General features: G+C 43.9%; 1 protein-coding gene across 4 annotated transcripts in view; it reads left to right on the top strand.

Annotated features, from left to right (window-relative positions):
• LOC146009368 (C-type lectin domain family 2 member A-like) overlaps positions 1-10,449 on the top strand; it is a 70,477-nt gene extending 60,028 nt beyond the window's left edge. For all 4 annotated transcript variants that reach the window (XM_083149672.1, XM_083149670.1, XM_083149669.1 and 1 more), the window contains 2 exons: positions 5,264-5,373; positions 10,099-10,449. In XM_083149672.1, coding sequence (XP_083005798.1) covers positions 5,264-5,373; positions 10,099-10,231 — 243 coding nt within the window. In that variant the 3' untranslated portion in view covers positions 10,232-10,449. The remainder of the gene's footprint in view (positions 1-5,263; positions 5,374-10,098) is intronic.
• Positions 10,450-21,231: the final 10,782 nt, after the last annotated feature.

Raw genomic sequence — 21,231 nt, 5'->3', positions numbered from 1 at the left:
AGTACGCCCAGTCACTTTTGAGGTGCAGTCCCTCAAACACCATGCCCCCATCCGAAAAGTTCCCTATGGGAAAAATCCGTTCGTTGGATTCAGCCTTAATATAAGGGCACGAACGTGCCCTTATTATATATATATATATATATATATATATATATATATATTATTATTATTATTATAATTTTATTTATAAGGCGCCACAAGTGTTTCGCAGCGCCGTACAAAGGAACAATACAGGGAGACAAAAACTTAGCATAACATTGAATAAATAACAAAAATACAGTACAAATAAAGAGCACCACAGTTCAATACACATTACAGCTTAAATGTAAGTAGTGAGGACCCAATCAACATACAACTAGAGGCTTGAGGCCAATGATGGAGATGAGTATGAAGATGGTCACTGAGTGTTGGAGTAAAGGAGAGCTGTGAGTGAAATGTGAAGAGAAGAGGGCTTTGACAACAGGAGGGAAGAGGGCCCTGCTCGGAGGAGCTTACAATCTAGTAGGAAGGGGAGACAGACAGATTACAAGAGGTGCAAGCAAGTGGGTGGTGGTTAGATAGCAGGATGTAAACATATATATACATATACCTGTGTGTGTGTGTGTATATGTATATATATATATATATATATATACATACCTGTGTGTGTGTATATGTATGTATATATATATATATATGTATATATATATATATATATGCAAACAAAAGATTAGCTGTGGTGCGCTGACACCTGCAGTCAATTTAACCCTTCACTGGGTTCTTCTGAGTTGATTGTCCCAGACTCAGGTGTTGGTACACTTATCCTTGGTTATGGACAGCAGCTCCCCAATGCAGATGCCCGATCCCAGGGCACAAGAGCAAACAATCTGGAACAAAAGAGCAAAGGGGGCGCCTATGGTGTAGTACCTTTTTAATTTTTTAAAAAGACAAATAAACAATCCGTTTAAAATAAATAGAGCGTCCGTACCAGACAGTTCGTCAGGTGTGGACTTAATACCACATGGTTCAAAACAATAGCCCACTGGCACATCAGCTACAAGAGTTAGCCTGCCGTCAGCAGATGGATTTTACAGACTCACGGAACCTCTCGGCGCGACACACCACAGTGTCCAGCAGTGTCGGTGCTTGCACGGGTCCCGGCGGCTTCTCCCTAGCCCGGTCAGTGGGGATAGTCTAGCGTCACTCTGGCCACGCCCCAACTCGTTTCGTCGTCAGACTTCGTCAGATATATATATATATTCGTCAGATATATATATATATATATACACATACAGAGTACCACAACACTCGCCATCCCTGCGAATGGGGTGCAAACAGCACTCGCCATTCCCAGGTTGGGGTGAAGTGGCCTGTGACCACATGCTCTAATAAATACAAATACAGGGACTCAACACTCTCCATAATGAACTAACTCACCTTAGTATACAATTAATCAAATAAATAATGGGGTTTTAGTTCATGAATTCATCAATGCATTTAAGCTTGCAGCCCATCGCCAAGGGACCCCATTTCACTGCAAGTCATACACTAACAATAGTCTCTCAAGAGCCTGCCAACTGCGGACACATCATAGCTAAAGTGGACATGTGTTTTTTTCCTGGTTTAAAGCTCACCTGCCAAGTGCCTTATGGCTTTTAAAGACGAGGCAGTCACCTAACACAACACCTGACTTAGAATTTATCTGTAACCTGTGACAGCTGCACCTTTAATTCTAAGTCAGGTGTTGTGTTAGGTGACGATGTTAAAAGATTCACCTCCTAAATGACCCTGAACAAAGTCATTCTGGGTTGTTCAGGAGGTGATTTATAATGGGGTCGTTCATCATCATAAGAAGACATCGTATTGTATGTATGGGTCTTTAGTCAGGTTTTCTTTTGCCCCTTTCAGACCGCACATATTAACCGGTATATTGCCATTTTTTACCGTTTCAAAACGGTAATACTGTATGTGCATTCTAAAAGGTCCAGAGCGAATTTACAGTAAAAAAGCAGGGTCCTACCCGTTTCAGACCTGTTTTTTTGCTATCTGAACGGGTCTGAAACGGTACCCAGGCAGCAGTGAGCACTATTGGTCCCCAGCACCGTGCATATTAATGAGCCGGCCACTCATTACATATGCACATATGTAATGAGCGGTCGACTCATTAAAAATGCACTGCGCTGGCTCAGAGAGGACCAGCTAATGCTCAGTGTACCCTGCCTCAGGTACTGGGGGATACGGGGGTATGAGGGGGGTAGTATCCCTCCCCCATTTACCTCCAGCAGCCAGCCAGTGTCAGCAGATCTCTCATTCCTCTCTCTCTGCTATTGGCCTGAGTATGCTCACTCCGTGAGTGCACCAACCTCTCTCATGCTGCCTATCAGGCTCCCCGTGTAACGTGTTACCGCCGGCCAGATGCACAGATCTCCTGCAGTATCCCCCAGCACCAGAGAGAGACTTCAGTGGAGGGCACAGCAGCACAGAACTGTTGCTTTCACACCGCAAACCTGCTTTAGAACAGGTAGTTCACATGCGATGTGAAAAAGGTTAAACTTGCCCTGACCAATTAAAAAAAAAAAAAACGTTTTAAATACCTTGATAAAGGTCATCAAGACCGAAACGCGTTGATCGTGCCAGAGATAAGTGAGCAGCCACACTTCCGGATGTATGTATATTGAACCTTTTTAACAGTATTTTTTGTTTTTTGTTTTTTAAAATATTTTTGGGGAAATTGTTTTTGGATCATCTTTTGTGAACCTTTGGATTTTATGCTTCTGTGTATGTCCTTATGAACTGCCCATGGGACTTCTGTACTATTTTATCTATTAAATTTTGTGGAGTTTTTTACCTTGAACTGGCCTTTGGATAAAAGAAACCTTTATGGGCTTTCTGCCCCCTACCAAAAGGGGTGAGTAAGGTACGCCACCATATTATGGTGTTGTAAACATCTATATTGAATCTAAAAGGATATTTCCTTATATTGGTGAAATTTCTTTATATTCTATGCACCTGGGAACAACGAATTTGAAAATCTGTGAGTTCCATATCTCATCAATGATACCAAACCAGTGAGACACCGTGCTAGAAAAGAAACCTTTATAGGTTTGAAAACCCCTTAAAACATCGTGAGTAGGGGTACGCTTTCCTTTTAGCCTACAAAGACACCTTTATATGTGTACCCTTCCTTCCTTTTGAGTAAGTGAGGTACGCTGTTTAAGCTCTGCCGTACTTATACAGCCCTCACATCATCTATTATATACACTTATGATGAGACCATAGTTCTCAGACAAATTTTCCTTTTTCCCTGAGCAACTGTGAAAACACTGGGATCCATCCGTCTATCGATAATACCTATTCAGTGAGATACTGCACAAGAAAAGAAACCTCTATAGGTTTGAAAATCCCGCGAAACATCGTGAGTAGGGGTACGCTTTCCCCCACTACATAAAGATACCTTTACATATGTATCTCCTCTTTTCTTCTAGTAAGTGAGGTACGCTGTTTAGGTTTTTGTACTTACACAGCTCTCACACTATCTACTGTACCTATATATATTTGAGACTCTAGACCTCAGACACTTTTCTATTTTTCCGAGTTACCACGGAATCATCACGGTTTATGCACATATTGATCTGGAGAAGTTACATCCCCCTTCGGTTAACCAAGTAAAGAAACCTTTATAAGAGGAGTACCATCTTGAACCCACGTGAGTTCTGGTACGTCTAAGGGGCATCTAAACGCTCTCCATATATATAATTAACACTACGCCACTGAGCGTTTATAATAAATAGACACACACACAGTATTCTAATTTTTGTTTATTATATTTTTTCCACGTTCATCACCTTCACCTGGATAAACCCGACCTACCGGAGCATCATCATTGTCACACCGGGAAGAGTCCGGACACACAAACTTTAAGTATTATTTATTGCGCCACTGGTTTGATATCCCATTTTTTCGAAGTTTTAAATACCTGGTCTAAGCAGGTTTTGTGGTGTGAAAGCAGCATAAGTCTCTACAATGGTGCAACACTATTATATTTGCTAGTATTTGTGTTGTTTCAAAACTCTATTCTTTAGATACAATGTCACACTATTTCTTGGGCAACACTGTTAAAAACAGATGAATACAATTAGTTATTTATGGTCTGTTAAGTTTGTAGTGAAATACAGTAATTTTTCACACTATGATTATTATTATTATTATAATTCAATACAGTTCTTACCACCACTGAGTGGTCTGAATACTGTGTCCCTTATATTGGGTTTGATAGGTAGTGTACTCCCAAATACTGCTTCAATATTACATATAGCCAGGTGTGAATCATACTCTCATTGATATCGCCTTGATAATATCCGATATTTAATATGTAGCTTTATCACACATTAACACATTTATTGCAGTACTCCGTTTTTTACATATAAACCAATCTCTGGGCTTTCAGCATTTTTGTTTAATATTAATATGCTTGTGTCACCAAGTACAGTTTATATGTAAATTATTCAGTGTTTTTTGCGCTTTTAATTGCGTGCACTTTTTGTATAATGCTCTACGCTGCAGTTGGCTTCCGTGTCCCACCTCGAGCAGCCGGAGCACACTGAATATTGGCATGTGGTGTCTCAGCGCCATTACTCAGGTACACATGGTTGTACACCGCTTCACGCCGCAGTTGGCGTCTTATGCCTCACCTCGTGCAGCCTGAGCGCACTGACCGCTTCACCTGATACTGGTGTGCGGCATGTCAGCACAAAGAGGGATTATCTGCTATTACCGTCTGTCCCTCATATAGGGGTACATGAAGACATTCCTAATATCTCAAAGACTTTTTTTCATCATTTCTGAGCTAGCCTACATCGCGTGCCTATGCGCATTTCAACAGTGTGTCGGCTTCCTCAGGGCACATCCAGTGCCAAATCAGATAGAGCAATCCCGTGGAGATGCCGGGGGGAGTTCAAGAAAACACAGGTCCAATTTGTGCCTGGGACAATTTGGACCTGTGTATGGGGTCCTTAAGACTCACAATTTGACAGGTTCTCTTTCATGTTCTGGGATTTGTGAACATTGTGATCACTGAGGCATTTTATATTTCAGCCTGGGTGGTGGCTTTGTACTTGCAGTCACCTACCATTTCTCAGATTAGTGATACATACTGAATCAGGCCCTGTGTGCATTCATTCACAACCACGAAGCCTCTCTGCCATGTTACATCACGTTACTACATGTTATAGATCTGTGAGCAGCTGATATTCATCTAATATATTATGTCTTCTATTCCCAACAGAGATTTCTGTACAGATTTAAGGGCATAGACAATCATTGGATTGGTGTAAGGTGGAGCAGTGAGCAGAATGACTGGACCTGGACCAATGGAACATTATACAATGAGCAGCTGTAAGTGACTGTATTTTAGGCATCATTACCAATCCTACTGTGTGTTCTGTTCTGTCCTGACTGCAGCACCAGTGGTATATATATGTCTATATCAGTGGTTCCCAAAAGCCATCCTCATGGCACCTCAGCAGTCCAGGTTTTAGGGATATCCCTGCTTGTGCACAAATTTGTGTAATAAAATTTTAAGGTACTGTAATCACCTGTGCCTAATTTATATCCTTCAAATCTGGACTGTTGGGTTACCTTGAGAAGCGCGTTTGTCAACCACAGAGCTATATATACAGTCAGGGGATAAAGTGAGCCAGAGTTCCATTTTGGAGATGGAACGGTTCTGCCTCCGTCCGCTGACTGCAGGGCTGGCCCGACCATTATGCACGGTAGTAATGAGTACAGTGTCTCAAGTGAGGAACGAGCCGGGCAGCCATCTACAAACAGCACCAGCTGCAGAGCCAATCGGAGTTTGTTTACTGGCCGCAGTGCCTCCTGATTGGCTGCCAAGTGGCCGAGCGGCACTAGCATTACATTTGAAATAGGGATGGCCATCGTTGCCATCGATGGTTGCCATCGATGGCAATTCGGCACTTGGCCATTGATAGTGCTTAACTATGCAATGGATGACCATCGATATTTTTACATCTTGATGGTCATCCATTGTGTTTTGATTGATTGGCCTGTGGGCCAATCAAAAACACAGAGGCGGGGCTTCGCGGGTGTCGGAGGGCGGAGCTATGCTCCGTGTCCCAGCACTTTGGAAAAAAAAAAGAAGCAAAACATCGTTTTGCTATTCCATCGATGGAGGGAAACCATCTGGTACTCCCCCATCGATGGCAAAAGTATTCGACATCAGCCATGAACCATCGATGATTTTGAATCATCCATGGTCGATGGCCATCCCTAATTTGAAATTGCAGCAATATGCTGCCCTAGGATGTCCGGCTGTCTCCGTCACCCCCGGCACGGGCTGATGTCCAGGATCTCTGCTGTAAACAAGTGTAGCAGGAATCTGACAGGACCTGTCAGTGCTCCACTCACCGGACTGCTATCATACGTGATATAGATGGAGCGGGGATCAGTGGCAGATCTATGACTAGGGACAGCTGCTGGGAGCCGGCAGATCTACGCTGTGCAGGTTAGATCTGCTAGCAGAGACCCCACTGTTGGAGCACAGGTACAGCTGAGGTAAGGCTGTGCTGCTGTCCCGATCATACTGTATGTGTACACACTTGATGTAGCTCCCATGTGTTCTGATGTTATGGCCACATACAAAAAATTGGGACAATAAAAGGACCCTTGCAGCGTTGGTGGGAGCGAGAGCAGGTGGCCACTGAGTGATAGGACCCGTCGCGGAAGACACAGCACTGTGGCACAGCATGAGGCAGCGGAGGACCAAGCACAGAAGAAGCGGGGGATCCAGAAGTGGAAGACACAGCTCTGGGCGGAGGCAACGCCGCGGGGGATTCGGGCAGAGGAGACGGTGCTGGGCTGAGCAGCGGAGGACATGGAGCTAGGCAGAGGCAGCGCTGGCCTAAGGCAGCGGGGGAACTGGCGCTGGGATAAGACAGCGCCTGGGTGGCTGAAGAAGCAGAGGCAGTGGCAGCAGTTCCACTGTCCTGAAGGTAAAAGCACTTTTACTGACAAGGCAGAAAGAGTGACAGAGCACAGTCCCATCTGTACTGCAGGAAGGGGGAGAGGTGTAATTATTAGGAGAAATGTTCTTCTTTCTTACCCATCATCATCATCCTTCCTCCTGCCCCCCTCATCCTTCTTGTCCCCCATCTCATCCACCCATGTCATCACTCCCCCATTTGTCTTACTATTTCCCCCCCATCCTCCCTCCTCGACACTCCATTGGCCATCCTACTCGTCCTCCCCATCTTAATCCTCCATCCCCCTCATCCCTCCCTGGTTCTCCCACTTGTTGTCCCTCTTTTCATCCTCCCTCACCCCCTTGTCTTACTCATCCTCATTCCCCCTCCTTGTCCTCCGCTCTTAACCTCCATCAGCCCCACTTCTCATCCCCCATCTTCACCCTCATCCCCCATCCCCCTCCATATCTCCCCCCTCCCCCCCTCCACCCACTCTCTTCTCTGCTCACTCTTCCCCCTGGCCCCTCTTTCTCTCATCCATCTCAATCCATCTCTCTGTCTCACCTGTATTTATCTCTATCTCTTCCCCTAATATCTCTCTTACTTCCTATCTGTCTGCCTGTCTCTGTCACTCCTTTTCTCTCCCTTAGACCGTCTCCGTGTCTCTCCCTTCTGGTGGTCAGCATTTCCTTGTTAGGACTTGGTGTTTGCTGGACTCCATTTTGAGAGAGATATAAATCAAGTCCTAACAATTAAATGCTGACCACCTGCTCCATCTTCTTCTGATCCCGTCCTAACCTGATCCATTGAGACCGTGAGAAACCTTGGACTTCTGGATTGCCATTTCAACTGAAAGGATACCCCGGGCTGGCTATAATAACATCCTCTTTGCCAACGGGCCAACCTCTAAGGCATCCATTAGGATTTTCCATCAAACGGTCACATCCACACGGACCCTCTTTGGACATTATATGGACACAAGCCCCTGGATCAGTGCAGGTCCTATCAACATAGTGCTGGTGACTATACAAATCACATTCTCTCCTAACAGGTCCATTGCTATTAATCATTCAATTTATTCATACATTTTTTAGTTTTCATATTTTATGTATTATGTCTGTATGTTTTTGAAATTTTTATTAAATATTTACTAAATTGATGCAAGCACTTGATTAGCACTTTCTTTTGAGCGCCGATTGCTCGCATCAGGCCTTTTCTCTCACAGAGTGCAACTAAGCTTATCATCCACTCACTGGTCATCTCACGGCTCGACTACTGCAATGTTCTCCTCACCAGCCTCACTCGATCCCAACTGGCTCCTCTCCAATCTGTCCTCAACTCTGCAGCCAGGCTTATCTACCTCTCCCACCGCTCTAATTCTGCCGCTCCCCTTCAACAAAATCTGCACTGGCTCCCATTCCCCTACAGAATCCTTTTCAAACACCACATACTCACATACAGTATGTGGTGTTTGAAATTCCATTGCTCCATATATTTCTAACCTAATCTTCATTCACACACCCTCCCACCCTCTACGGTACACCTCTCCTGTACCTTGATCACTGCTTCCCACGCTAGAGTACAGGAATTTGCCCGTGCTGCACCCCTTCAGTGGAACGCACTCCCTCACTCCATTGGACTCTCCCCGACCTTGCAAAGCTTCAAACGGGCACTGAAACTTCACCTATTCATCAAAGCGTACCCTTCCACTGCATAAACTAGCTGGTTCCCCAACCCCTTGCCTGTTTACATCCTGCTATCTAGACACCACCCACTTGCTTGCACCTCTCTGTAATCTGTCTGTCTCCCCTTCCTACTAGATTGTAAGCTCCTCTGAGGGCCCTCTTCCCTCCTGTTGTCAAAGCCCTCTTCTCTTCACATTTCACTCACAGGTCTCTTATACTCAAACACTCAGTGACCACCTTCGACCGCATACTCATCTCCATCATTGGCCTCAAGCCTCTAGTTGTATGATGATTGAGTCCTCACTACTTATATTTAAGCTGTAATGTGTATTGAACTGTGGCGCTCTGTATTTGTACTCTATTTTTGTTATTTATTCTATGTTATGCCAAGTTTTGTCTCCCTGTACTGTTCCTTTGTATGGACCTGCGAAACACTTGTGGCACCTTATAAATAAAATTATAATAATATTTAATTGGCATTACCGTGTGTGGCATATTGTGTAATGGGCGTTATGGTGTGTGGCATAATGTACAATGGACATTGCAGTGTGTAGCATGTTGTGTACTGGGCATTACGGTGTGGGGCATAATGTGTAATGGTGTGAATAATCCCCTGTCCCACCAAGCCATGCCCTAATTTTTTGCTGCGCGCCTTTGGCGCACACTGTTCCGTTTGCATTATTCTCTTAATTTGTGTGTGGGATAGGCCATAAATTTAAAGCTTGCAGGGGGGTGCTGAACACCCATGCACCCACCCAGTGGTGTAGCTATACCTCCGCAGCCCCCGCGGTGGCGGGGAGGCGCAGAGAACATGTGGGCGCCGGGGGTCTGCGGGGCTATAGTTACCCGCTACTGTCTTGCCGCCATGGTCCCGTCTCCCGGCGCCGGCTCCTGCTGCTATAATGAAGACTGTCACTTAGAAAATGGCTGCCCCCATAATGCAGACAGTTTTCTGTCTGCAGTATGGGGCAGCCATTTTCTAAGAGTCAGTTTTCATTATAGCAGCAGGAGCCGGTGACGGGACTGTGACCGCAGATTCGGCCAGGCAGGTACGGGCATGAAGGGGGGGGGGGCGCAGAGGGGAGGAGGGCAAGGGGAGGGGCGATGAAAAATTTGCGGGGGGGGGGGCATATTAGGTAGTTACGCCACTGCACCCGCCCTTGCTGTCATATGAGAGAGGGGGCGGGGTAATTGAGTTCCACCACCTCACCAGGACCACTTTAAGCACTGTATACAGTATACAATATTTGACTTTAAGAGTTCAAAGATTTGGTGACTACAGTCAGTGTCTTGCGTATAACAGTATTTTACTACAAAATGGGTATAGTCTTTACTGTGTATATTTGTGTGCAATAGGATTATGGGAATATCACTCCTGCTGTTGTAAATATTAGTAGTAGTGCTCCCTCTGATGTTTTCAATTACAACTCACTTTTGCCTTTTTGTTTTTCCAGATTTTCTATCCAGAGCTTGTCCGCACATGCTGATAAATCTGAAGGTGTTTTCCTGCATCAGAACCAGGTCAAGAGTGAGAACGGAAATTATCCCAAAAAATGGATTTGTTCCACGGCTAGTTGTTTTTCCTGAGCAGAGCAATAATCATGTTATTCATTTTAGTGCATGGCCAGACAGGGAAGGCTTTGACGCAGTTGGTTGGCTTAGCAGGCATTATTCCAGTGCGTAATATACAGAAAAGCAGCGCTGGAGTTACAATGAACACAATTATGGTTGAATGTAAAATACCTTTATATACCAATTAAAATGACGTTTTTAACACAATTACATGACATGAATATACAATGAAAACATACAATAAAAATGGAAATAAAAATAAGTAAAATTGGTCTCACTCTGTGGTTGGATCGAGAGAAGCACCTGGGCTAATGCCCAAGTTTTGTCTGTCCAGTTGGTAAGTGCACTTATCAATGAGTGGTCTGCCAAGTGGGACAAGATGGAAGTTGGTGGGGTACCGGTTCACTGGTCCTCACTATGTCGCGGAGGTCTGCTTGATGCCGCTGGAGGGGTCAGTGAGGGGGGTTCCGGATTGGTCCCTTTATCCTGGGCCTTTCAAGGGTATTTGAGGAGAATTTGGGGCACTCTGTACCCATGCAATGAAAGTCCCCTGTGTGTGATTTGTTTGGGTGAAAGTCACTGCTGTTTTAGCACACACGAGTGGAAGGGAAGGGTGTTGGTTCTCCAAATGTGACACTTGTATGGGGATCCTGGACCTCAGACAGGTGGCTGTGATGTTGGTGGCTCGCCTGGAGGTGTGGATGGCTGTTCACCCTGGTCACTCTGGTGGATGGAGAGGATTTTGGGACCCAATTGTCGGTCCTGTTGGGGAAGGGACACAGTCTCCACAGGTGGCTGGGAATGGCAGGGCTCACCTGGAGTTCTGTATTGGTGAAGGGTCCCAGAAGGGAAAGAAGGTGATGTTCCCAAACGGCAGATGATGGTAGTCAATATGCGATCCAATAACACAGAGATGAGGGGCTGCAACTGACGCGTTTCGCCACTAGCTTGTGGCTTTTTCAAAGGTGCCTTCTGGTGTGGTGGGTGGCAGTATAAATACCCCCAGTAGTTGGTGGCCAATTGGCATTCAATTAGTGTAATTAGCTCTAAAATTCACAGTTTTATTATTTACTTTGAACAGGAGACAGGTAAATCTATATACACACTATATGGTATTCTTATTTCATTAATATACACATGGCAAATGCAGAAATTGAAAGAAAAAACAATAAAACATGTTTTAATGCTTCCGGGTCGGAGGTCATATGTCCGATCTTAGATTCATTATGAGGACATATTTAGTCATTTATCTAACTCTATTCGACGTTACCTGGATAATATCATTAGTCTGTTGATGAGGTTATATGGAGAAGGAAGAAATGAGTACTGGAAATCCATATAAACAATAAGCTACGCAGGTGGAACGCATATGCGTTCCACCTGCCGGTAGCCACTTCCTGGTCACTTCCTGATTTTGCCGGAAGTGCTGTTTTTCTATTGGCCATGATGTGAGTGACCGGGTGGCGCTGCGTGACCGCGTCACGCTACCCTCTTTGTATCTATACACTCTATAGCACTTCCGGGAATATCAGGTTCATCTCCATGGTTTCAGAGATGTTTGTAAGAGCGAGGCGGAACCAGGAAGTATGCTCCAGTCTGTAATTGCAGACATATCAATCAGCTTTATTTATTCTTACATAGTTAACATATAGAAGTCCAGCGCAATTGCGCCCTCTTGAGGTATTAGCATATATTGTTCTAAATACAAATCCAGAACATAGATAAAGATAGAAATAATGACTAATGACTAATAATTTTAGAAAGTTATTCTGATAGGGTTTCAACAGGAGTATATGGATCTACAAGACTACATTTAATTCCATTGCCTCGTTGAGGCCTCTGGGATATAGACAATCGACCTTGAAGGTCCAATATATTTCCTGTTTGCAGAGAGTGCGGTATCTATCTCCCCCTCGTTTGGTGCGAGGTATGGTTTCCAAACCAGTTATTTGTAGGCACCTCGGGTCGTTGTTGTGTGATTCACCAAAGTGTCTGGATACACTGTGCATTTGATAGCCCCTCAAAATGCGGTGTTCCAGGAACCGATTTTTGAGGGACCTGGTGGCCCTGCCTACGTATCTCAAATTACAGCTGCAGGATAGCATGTATATGACGTAGGTCGTTTCACAGTTAATAAAGCCCCTGATGTTAAGTGACTCATTGGCTAGTTCAATATTAGTTAGTCTATTTGTTATGTGGTTGCAGGTAATGCATCTTACTTTGCCACATTTAACCCCTTCCCGACATTTGACGTACATTTACGTCATGGCCGGGATGTACTTCCCGACACATGGCATAAATGTACGTCATGCCATTTAACTGTCACCGCGTCTATAGACGCGGTGACAGTTTAAACATGTCTGCTGTCCCTGACAGCAGACATGTCCCTGCATGCCCAGGGGGGGTGGCGATGCCTCCCCCCCGTCGGCGATCGCTGTGATTGGCTGTTCAAATGTGAACAGCCAATTACAGCGTTTTCTGTGTACCGGCGAATAACGTTCGCCGGTGACACAGGGATCGGTGGTGATTGGTGCTGTAAAGTACAGCACCAATCACCACGGGGTGTAAGGGTGACACTGGTGTCACCCCACCTCACCCCACCCGCCCCCAAATGCCGTGATTGGTTCGCCGGACCGACGGACCAATCACAGCCATGGAGGGTGATTTAAACTAACGGTGACTGCACTGCAGACGCCATTCCGGTCTGGAATTGCATGCAGTGCGGTCACCGTACCTATCTGCCAAGATATACTGACCTGATCCTTGCAAAATACTTACTTGATCACCTGATCACCTGATCACTGCTTGTAGCGTGCTGGATGCTTCCTGGATCTGACTTCTTGTGACTTCCTGCTGCTGCTGCAGTGTGATAGAGAGATAGAGAGAGATAGTGACAGAGAGTGCTATATTTTGTGTCTGCTACCCCCCCTTTTTGGGGGTGCAGGGTTTTTTTTATATATATAACTGTCAGTGCTGCTGCTGCAGTGTCATAGAGTGATAGATAGTGATAGATAGTGAGAGATAGAGAGAGATAGTGACAGAGAGTGATAGAGAGTGCTATATTTTGTGTCTGCTACCCCCCCTTTTTGGGGGTGCAGGTTTTTTTTTTTTTATATATATAACTGTCAGTGCTGCTGCTGCAGTGTCATAGAGTGATAGATAGTGATAGATAGTGAGAGATAGAGAGAGATAGTGACAGAGAGTGATAGAGAGTGCTATATTTTGTGTCTGCAACCCCCCCTTTTTGGGGGTGCAGGTTTTTTTTTTATATATATAACTGTCAGTGCTGCTGCTGCAGTGTCATAGAGTGATAGATAGTGATAGATAGTGAGAGATAGAGAGATAGAGAGAGATAGTGACAGAGAGTGATAGAGAGAGCTATATTTTGTGTCTGCTACCCCCCCTTTTGTGCTGATCAATATATATGTGCTGATCAGCAACTTTTTAGGGGTGCAGGGGTTTATTTTTTATATACTGTATACCTGTCAGTTGCTGCCAGTTGCACTGTCAGTTGCACCAAAGGTTGTGCACCTGCTGCCCCTCACTGGTAATCAGTGTCGCATCACTGATCACCTTTTTTTTTTTTTTGAGGGTGCTGTGGGGTCTTTTTTTAATTTTTTTTTTTGCACACACTGTGATTTTGTGGGTGTCCTGTGGCCACTGTGCGCTGATCAGTGACGTACATCACTGATCAGCTTTTTCGGCACAGGGTTGATCTATTTTTTTATCAAATTCCTGTTGCCTTTGAGCGCTGTTCAGTGACGGACGTTACTGACCAACATCTGTGCTCAATTTTTGGCGCAGGACCTTTTTTTTTTTTTTTTTTAACCCCTTCAATTTTTTTTTTATTGGGATCTAATTCCTGTATAAAGTATTTTTTTTTCTGCACTACATACACACTACACACTACATACCCGCCGTGTTGAAATAAAGTTTGTACCCCCCCTACACTATACACGTGTTGAAACATTTCACTACCAGAAACACAAAAATAAAAATGGCATCCCAAATGTCATCCCAAATGTCATCCCAGTCATCCAGAAGAATGTATTCAGCGGAGGAGGCATATGCCATGCTTGCCTCTGACTCTGACACAGCCAGTGAGGCAAGCAGGGAATTTGAAGGATTCATCTTAAGCTCCTCTTCCTCCTCTAGTGATGAGGGACTCCCTCAAAGACGCCCCCGTAGAGCAGCTGAGACCCCCCCCAATAATTGATCTTGTATGGACCCCACCACCAGACAATTTTGAGCCCCAGGTTCCTGATTTTTTGCCATCCCAGGAATCCAATTTGATTCCACAGGTCTCAGAGAAATTGACTTTTTCAAATTATTTTTCTCTGATGATTTTATAAATTTAATGGTGGACCAAACTAATTTATATGCCCAGCAGTTTATTGCTCAAAACCCCACGTCATCATTTGCTAGGTGGACCCCTGTAGATGCAGTAGAGATGATGACGTTTTGGGGTCTGGTGTTTCATATGGGCATAGTAAAAAAGCCAGAAATTAGGCAATATTGGAGTACAGATGTTCTGTACAGCACCCCACTTTACCGTATGGCCATGACCCGGACTCGTTTTGAGATAATCCTTAAATTTTTACATTACACCGATAATACACTGTGCCCACCCAGAGATGATCCCACCTTTGACCGGCTATTTAAAGTCAGGCCGGTCATTGATCATTTCAGCGCCAAATTTGCTGAGATGTACATCCCAGATAAATTCATTTGCATAGACGAGTCCCTTATACATTTTAAAGGAAGGGTTAAATTCCGCCAGTACCTTCCCAGTAAGAGGGCAAGGTATGGCATAAAAATGTATAAGCTGTGTGAAAGCACCTCAGGGTACACCCACAGGTTTAGGGTATATGAAGGGAAGGATTCAAGAATTGAACCGCCAGAATGCCCCCCCTCCCTCGTAGGTGTTAGTGGAAAAATTGTCTGGGATTTAGTGCACCCCTTCCTGGATAAAGGTTATCACCTCTATGTGGATAACTTTTACACTAGCATCCCCCTGTTTAAGGCCCTTGGTTCAAGAGGTACAGCAGCTTGCGGTACTGTGCGCAAGAACCAAAGAGGCCTCCCAAAAACGCACATTGCCCAAGTAATGAGAAGGGGTGAAAGCAGGGGAATATGCACCGAAAATATGTTGTTGGTCAAATATAAGGACAAGAGGGATGTCCTTATACTGACAACAATTCATGGAGACAGTACCACCTCCATCCCTGTACGAGGTACCAGTACCCACACTTCAAAACCTAATTGTATCCTAGATTACAATAGGTACATGGGCGAAGTGGATCTTTCAGATCAGGTACTGAAGCCGTACAGTGCCCTGCGGAAAACAAAAATCTGGTACAAGAAGCTGGCCGTGTATATCATCCAGATGGCACTGTATAACGCTTACGTGCTATTCCGTTCTACCAGCCAGAGGGGGACATTTATGCACTTTCAAGAGGAAGTCATAAAGGGCCTAATATTTGGGAACCAGCAGGCAGAGGGCCCCAGCACTTCTAGTACTGGCCCCCGTATTGTACCAGGGCAGCATTTTCCTGATGAAATCCCCTCCACTGGAAAAAAGGGCAGGACACAAAAAAGGTGCAAAGTTTGCTATAAAAAAGGAATAAGAAAGCAAACTATTTTCCAGTGTGACACTTGCCCCGACAAACCCGGCCTATGTATAAAGGAGTGTTTTAAAATATACCACACATCTATGGATTATTAGGTTCATCATTTCACCGTGCTTCGGGGTTCTTGCTAATGCCACATAGCACCCACCATTCATTCCACCAGAATCTGAGCCGCAAAATCCAAAAATCACTCCTTCCCTTCTGAGTCCTGCCATGCACCCAACTGGTATTTTTTGGTCACATGTGATGCATTGCCATACTCGGGAGAAATTGGGGCACATATTTTGGGGTGCTTTTTCTCCTTCATACCTTCTGAAAATGAAAAATTTTGAGCCAGAACTGCATTTTTGTGTAAAAAAATGTAATTTTTCATTTTCACTGCCCAGTTGTATCAAAATTGGTGAAACCCCTGGGGGTTTGAAATGTACACTATACCCCTAGATGAATTCCCTGAGGGGTGTAGTTTGCAAAATGGGGTCACTTGTGGGGGGGTTCCACTGTATTGGTGCTTTGGGGGTCTTGCTAATGCGACATAGCACCCACCAACATTCCACCAGAATCTGTGCTGCAAAATCCAAATATCACTCCTTCCCTTCTGAGTCCTGCCACTTTTTGGTCACACATGAGGCATTGCCATACTCGGGAGAAATTGGGGCACAGATTTCGGGGTGCTTTTTCTCCTTCATACCTTCTGAAAATGAAAAATTTTGAGCCAGAACTGCATTTTTGTGTAAAAAATGTAATTTTTCATTTGCACAGCCCAGTTGTATCAAAATTGGTGAAACCCCTGGGGGTTTGAAATGTACACTATACCCCTAGATGAATTCCCTGAGGGGTGTAGTTTGCAAAATGGGGTCACTTGTGGGGGGGTTCCACTGTATTGGTGCTTGGGGGGTCTTGCTAATGCGACATAGCACCCACCAACATTCCACCAGAATCTGAGCTGCAAAATCCAAAAATCACTCCTTCCCTTCTGAGTCCTGCCATGCACCCAAATGGTATTTTTTGGTCACATGTGAGGCATTGCTGTACTCGGGAGAAATTGGGGCACAGATTTTGGGGTGCTTTTTCTCCTTCATACCTTCTGAAAATGAAAAATTTTGAGCCAGAACTGCATTTTTGTGTAAAAAAATTTTATTTTTCATTTTCACTGCCCAGTTGTACCACAATTGGCGAAACCCCTGGGGGTTTGAAATGTACACTATACCCCTAGATGAATTCCCTGAGGGGTGTAGTTTGCAAAATGGGGTCACTTGTGGGGGGGTTCCACTGTATTGGTGCTTCGGGGGTCTTGCTAATGCGACATAGCACCCACCAACATTCCACCAGAATCTGAGCTGCAAAATCCAAAAATCACTCCTTCCCTTCTGAGTCCTGCCATGCACCCAAATTGTATTTTTTGGTCACATGTGAGGCATTGCCGTACTCGGGAGAAATTGGGGCACAGATTTTGGGGTGCTTTGTCTCCTTCATTCCTTGTGAAAATGAAAAATTTTGAGCCAGAACTGCATTTTTGTGTAAAAAATTTAATTTTTCATTTTCACTGCCCAGTTGTACCACAATTGGTGAAACCCTGGGGGTTTGAAATGTACACTATACCCCTAGATGAATTCCCTGAGGGGTGTAGTTTGCAAAATGGGGTCACTTGTGGGGGGGTTCCTAAATTTTAGCATCTTATGGTGCCTAGAAACCTACATGGTGCCTAAAAAATAATCTCATAAAAAGGAGGCTCCAAAATCAAGTAGGTGCTCCTTCTATTATGAAGCCTGTGGTTTGGTCAACGTGCACACTAGGGCCACATATAGGATATTTATGAAAACAAAAGAATTGGGGGAATCAATTTTTAGTCACATTTCTTTAGTAAAATTTACTGTGTTCCTTAGAAAAATTTATTAAAATTGCAAATCTGCAAAAAAAATGAAATTTTGAAATTTCACCTACACTTTGTTTTAATTCCTGTGAAACACCTAAAGGGTTAACAAACTTCCAAAATGCTGTTTTGAATACTGTGAGGGGTGCAGTTTTTGAAATGGCATCATTTATGGGGGTGTCTCACATACAAGTCCCTCAAAGTCACATCAGAACTGAACTGGTCCCTAAAAAAATCAGTGTTTGAAATTTTCTTGAAAATTTAAGAATTTGCTATTCATATTGTAAGCCTCCTAGTGTCCAAAAAAATTAAAAGGAAGTTGAAATAATGATGGAAACATAAAGTAGACATATGGTCTATGTTAGTTATTAACTATTTTGAGTGGTATGATTATTTGTCTCACAAGCAGAAAATTTAACATTTTGCAAATTGCTAAATTTTCCATTTTTTTTACGACATTTTGGTATTTTTCACAAAAAAACACAGACTGTATCGACCCAAATTTACCACTAATTTGAAGTACAATGTGTCATGAGAAAACAATCTCAAAATCACTGGGATAAGTAAAAGCAAAAAAAAGTTATCCCCACTTAAGTGATACATGTCAGATTTGAAAAAAAGGGCTCTGTCAGGAAGGCAAAAACTGGCTGTGTCAGGAAGGGGTTAAAGCACCCCACATCCCTCTGGTCTAACCAATTAGAGGCACAGTTGGGTGTATTCTCATTTTTAATGGTTTTTAGAAAACTGGGAGCAAGAATGTTTTTTATACATTTGTTTTTACAAAATATAAAGCAAGGGTCTTCAGGTATTATGTCTTTGAGTATTTTGTCCTGTTTTAAGATACAGTCATTTTTGCGAATGATTTTTTTGTATGTCCTGGTATTGGCTATTGAATGTGGATATGAATGAGATGTTCCTATCTTCTCTGAGGGTTTTGTCTTTTTTGTTATTATTTTGGAGGAGAGATACTCTGTCTCTTTTTCTGGTTGAATCGTATGCCCCCTCTATTAGTTGTTTGGGGTATCCACAGTTTTGAAATGCTTCCATCATCCCTGCGGCTTGGGTATCAAATGTCTCCAGATGGGAACAGTTCTGTCTAAGTCGGAGCATTTGACCCTTAGGAATGTTTTTAATCCACATCGGATGATGGGAGCTTTTAAAATTAAGGTATGAGTTTGTATTAACTGATTTTTGATAATTGGAGGTGTGGATCTTGCCATCAACAACTTCCACTGTGACGTCTAAAAAATCTATAGTGGATGGGTGATGGTTGAAGGTGAAAGATAAATTAAATGTGTTGGAGTTGAGGTGGGAAACAAAGGAGTGAATAGACGTGATGTCCCGATCCCAAATGAAAAATAAATCGTCTATGTAACGGCCATAGAGGACCAGGTTCGCGCCGAAGCTTGATCCCCATATTAATTGATCTTCTAGGTCCCCCATATACAAATTGGCGTAACTGGGCGCGAATCTGGTCCCCATGGCTGTCCCCATGACTTGCAGGTAAAAAGTGTCCAAAAACAAAATATAATTGTGCTTTAAAATAAATGTGATAGAGTTAATAAGGAATTGTTGCATTTCCACACTGAGATCACCATCATTTTGTAGTCTCCTCTGAATGCACTGAATACCCAGATCGTGTGGGATATTCGAGTAGAGACTTTCTACGTCTAAAGTGAGAAATGAGTAAGAGTCCTTCCAAACAACATTCTGTAATAAATTTAGGAAGTGGGTAGTGTCTTTGATATGTGAGGTCAGAGTGGAAACACGGGGTTGTAAATAAAAATCAACAAATTGTGAAAGGTTAGAAGTGAGGGAGTGGATACCTGAAATAATAGGGCGACCTGGTGGGGAAGTGAGATTTTTGTGAATTTTGGGGAGGTGATAGTAGATGGGTGTGTTAGGGTGGGGATTAATTAAAAATTGGTGTTCTTCCTTGGTGATGACAAGATCCACAACTGCCTGGTCTTGAAGCAGCCTGAGCTCAGAGGCAAATTTCTGTGTTGGGTTGTTAAATATTTAAGTATAGAATTTTTCATTGGACAGTTGGCGGGCAGCCTCGTTGACATAGTCCGTCCGATTTTGGATCACGAGGCCCCCGCCTTTGTCTGCTTCCTTGAAAACAATTTAATTGTCTTTAACAAGGTTCTTTAGAGCCATTTGCTCCCATTTGCTCAGGTTGTCTCTATTTTTATGTTTTTTTTCTGTTGTCTTTTGGTGAGGGCCATTTGGGATTTTCTTTTTTTCTTATTGTTAGAAAGACAAAGATTCTTAAAGTCTTCCAACGTGGTTTTGTAGAATGATTCCACATTGGTCCCTTTGGCTTTAATGGGATAAAAATCTGATTTACGTTTGAGTTATTATTCCAGTGCGTGTGACTAACATTCCCTGTATTATCTCCATTATTGCTGAGGGGTTTCTCACTCCTCTGCTGAGACCATTTGTCAATGTTTGCTCACATCACATTGTAACCTTATTCCTGACTGGTGCTATACAGTGCGCACACAATCTATGGGGCGTATGTAATGGGTCCAAATCCATTGCAGGTTCTGGATACCCACCGGTCCCTGGTATTTTTTTTAAAGCTGCAATAATTTACAAGGTGCTATTAGGTTGGATTTGCTTTGTACATTGCTGGCTTCCATATAGGAAGCATAATGTGCAGGTGGATATACTGCAGTGGTGTCATGCTGCCGAGATTCCCAGTACATGACAGTCACTCCCTCCTTGCTCCCATAGGTAAAAAGCGAAGCCAGGCAAACCTCTGTTGTCGCCACTATCCCTACTTTGGCAGCAGAAAGGTAAATCCACAAGTGCAAAGTTAATACAGAAATAACAAAGTTTTTGGTGAAACACCCACTGGCGAGATGTAAATAAACTTACACAAAGTAAGGTATTGTATAGGTCCAGACAGATGGATAAATAATCTAAAGACTCAAAAGACAAGAGCAACAAAAAAAGACCATAGTGTGGTAATGTCATACAATTTCTGGATGATTTTGAATTAAGTAGCACACTCACAAAAGTGGGTCATATATGCGCATATCACCAGTCTTTAAGCCACATCTGAATTGTGTTCTCCTCCTCAGGTTTTTTACCTATAGGACTAACGGAAGAACTAGTTCTTCCGTTAGTCCTATAGGTAAAAAATCTGAGGAGGAGAACACAATTCAGATGTGGCTTAAAGGCCCTTATTCTGAATCGTGCGGTACGGCCCGCGTGCGGCCGTACCGCCGATGTTTTCAGTCTGCACATGCGCAGAGGTCAATCTGCGCATGTGCAGCCCAATTCGCCGCAGACGTAGTTCGTCCGCCGCAAAGGGGGCGTATAGGGGCGTGAGGGGCTTCATACCCTCATTTCCCTATGCATACGCCCCGCGTTTCATGGGCGTTCCCATGCAAACGCGGGGCGTATGCATGCTAATGAGGGTATGACGCCAGTGATGGGGGCGGGAAGCTGACGTCGCCGGATGTCAGCTCTCAGCCCCCATACAAGCTATCACACGGACGATTGTC

This window comes from Crinia signifera, chromosome 6, assembly GCF_055691185.1.
Source record: "Crinia signifera chromosome 6, ASM5569118v1, whole genome shotgun sequence".
Taxonomy (NCBI): domain Eukaryota; kingdom Metazoa; phylum Chordata; class Amphibia; order Anura; family Myobatrachidae; genus Crinia; species Crinia signifera.
This window is presented reverse-complemented; position numbering and strand designations above follow the sequence as displayed.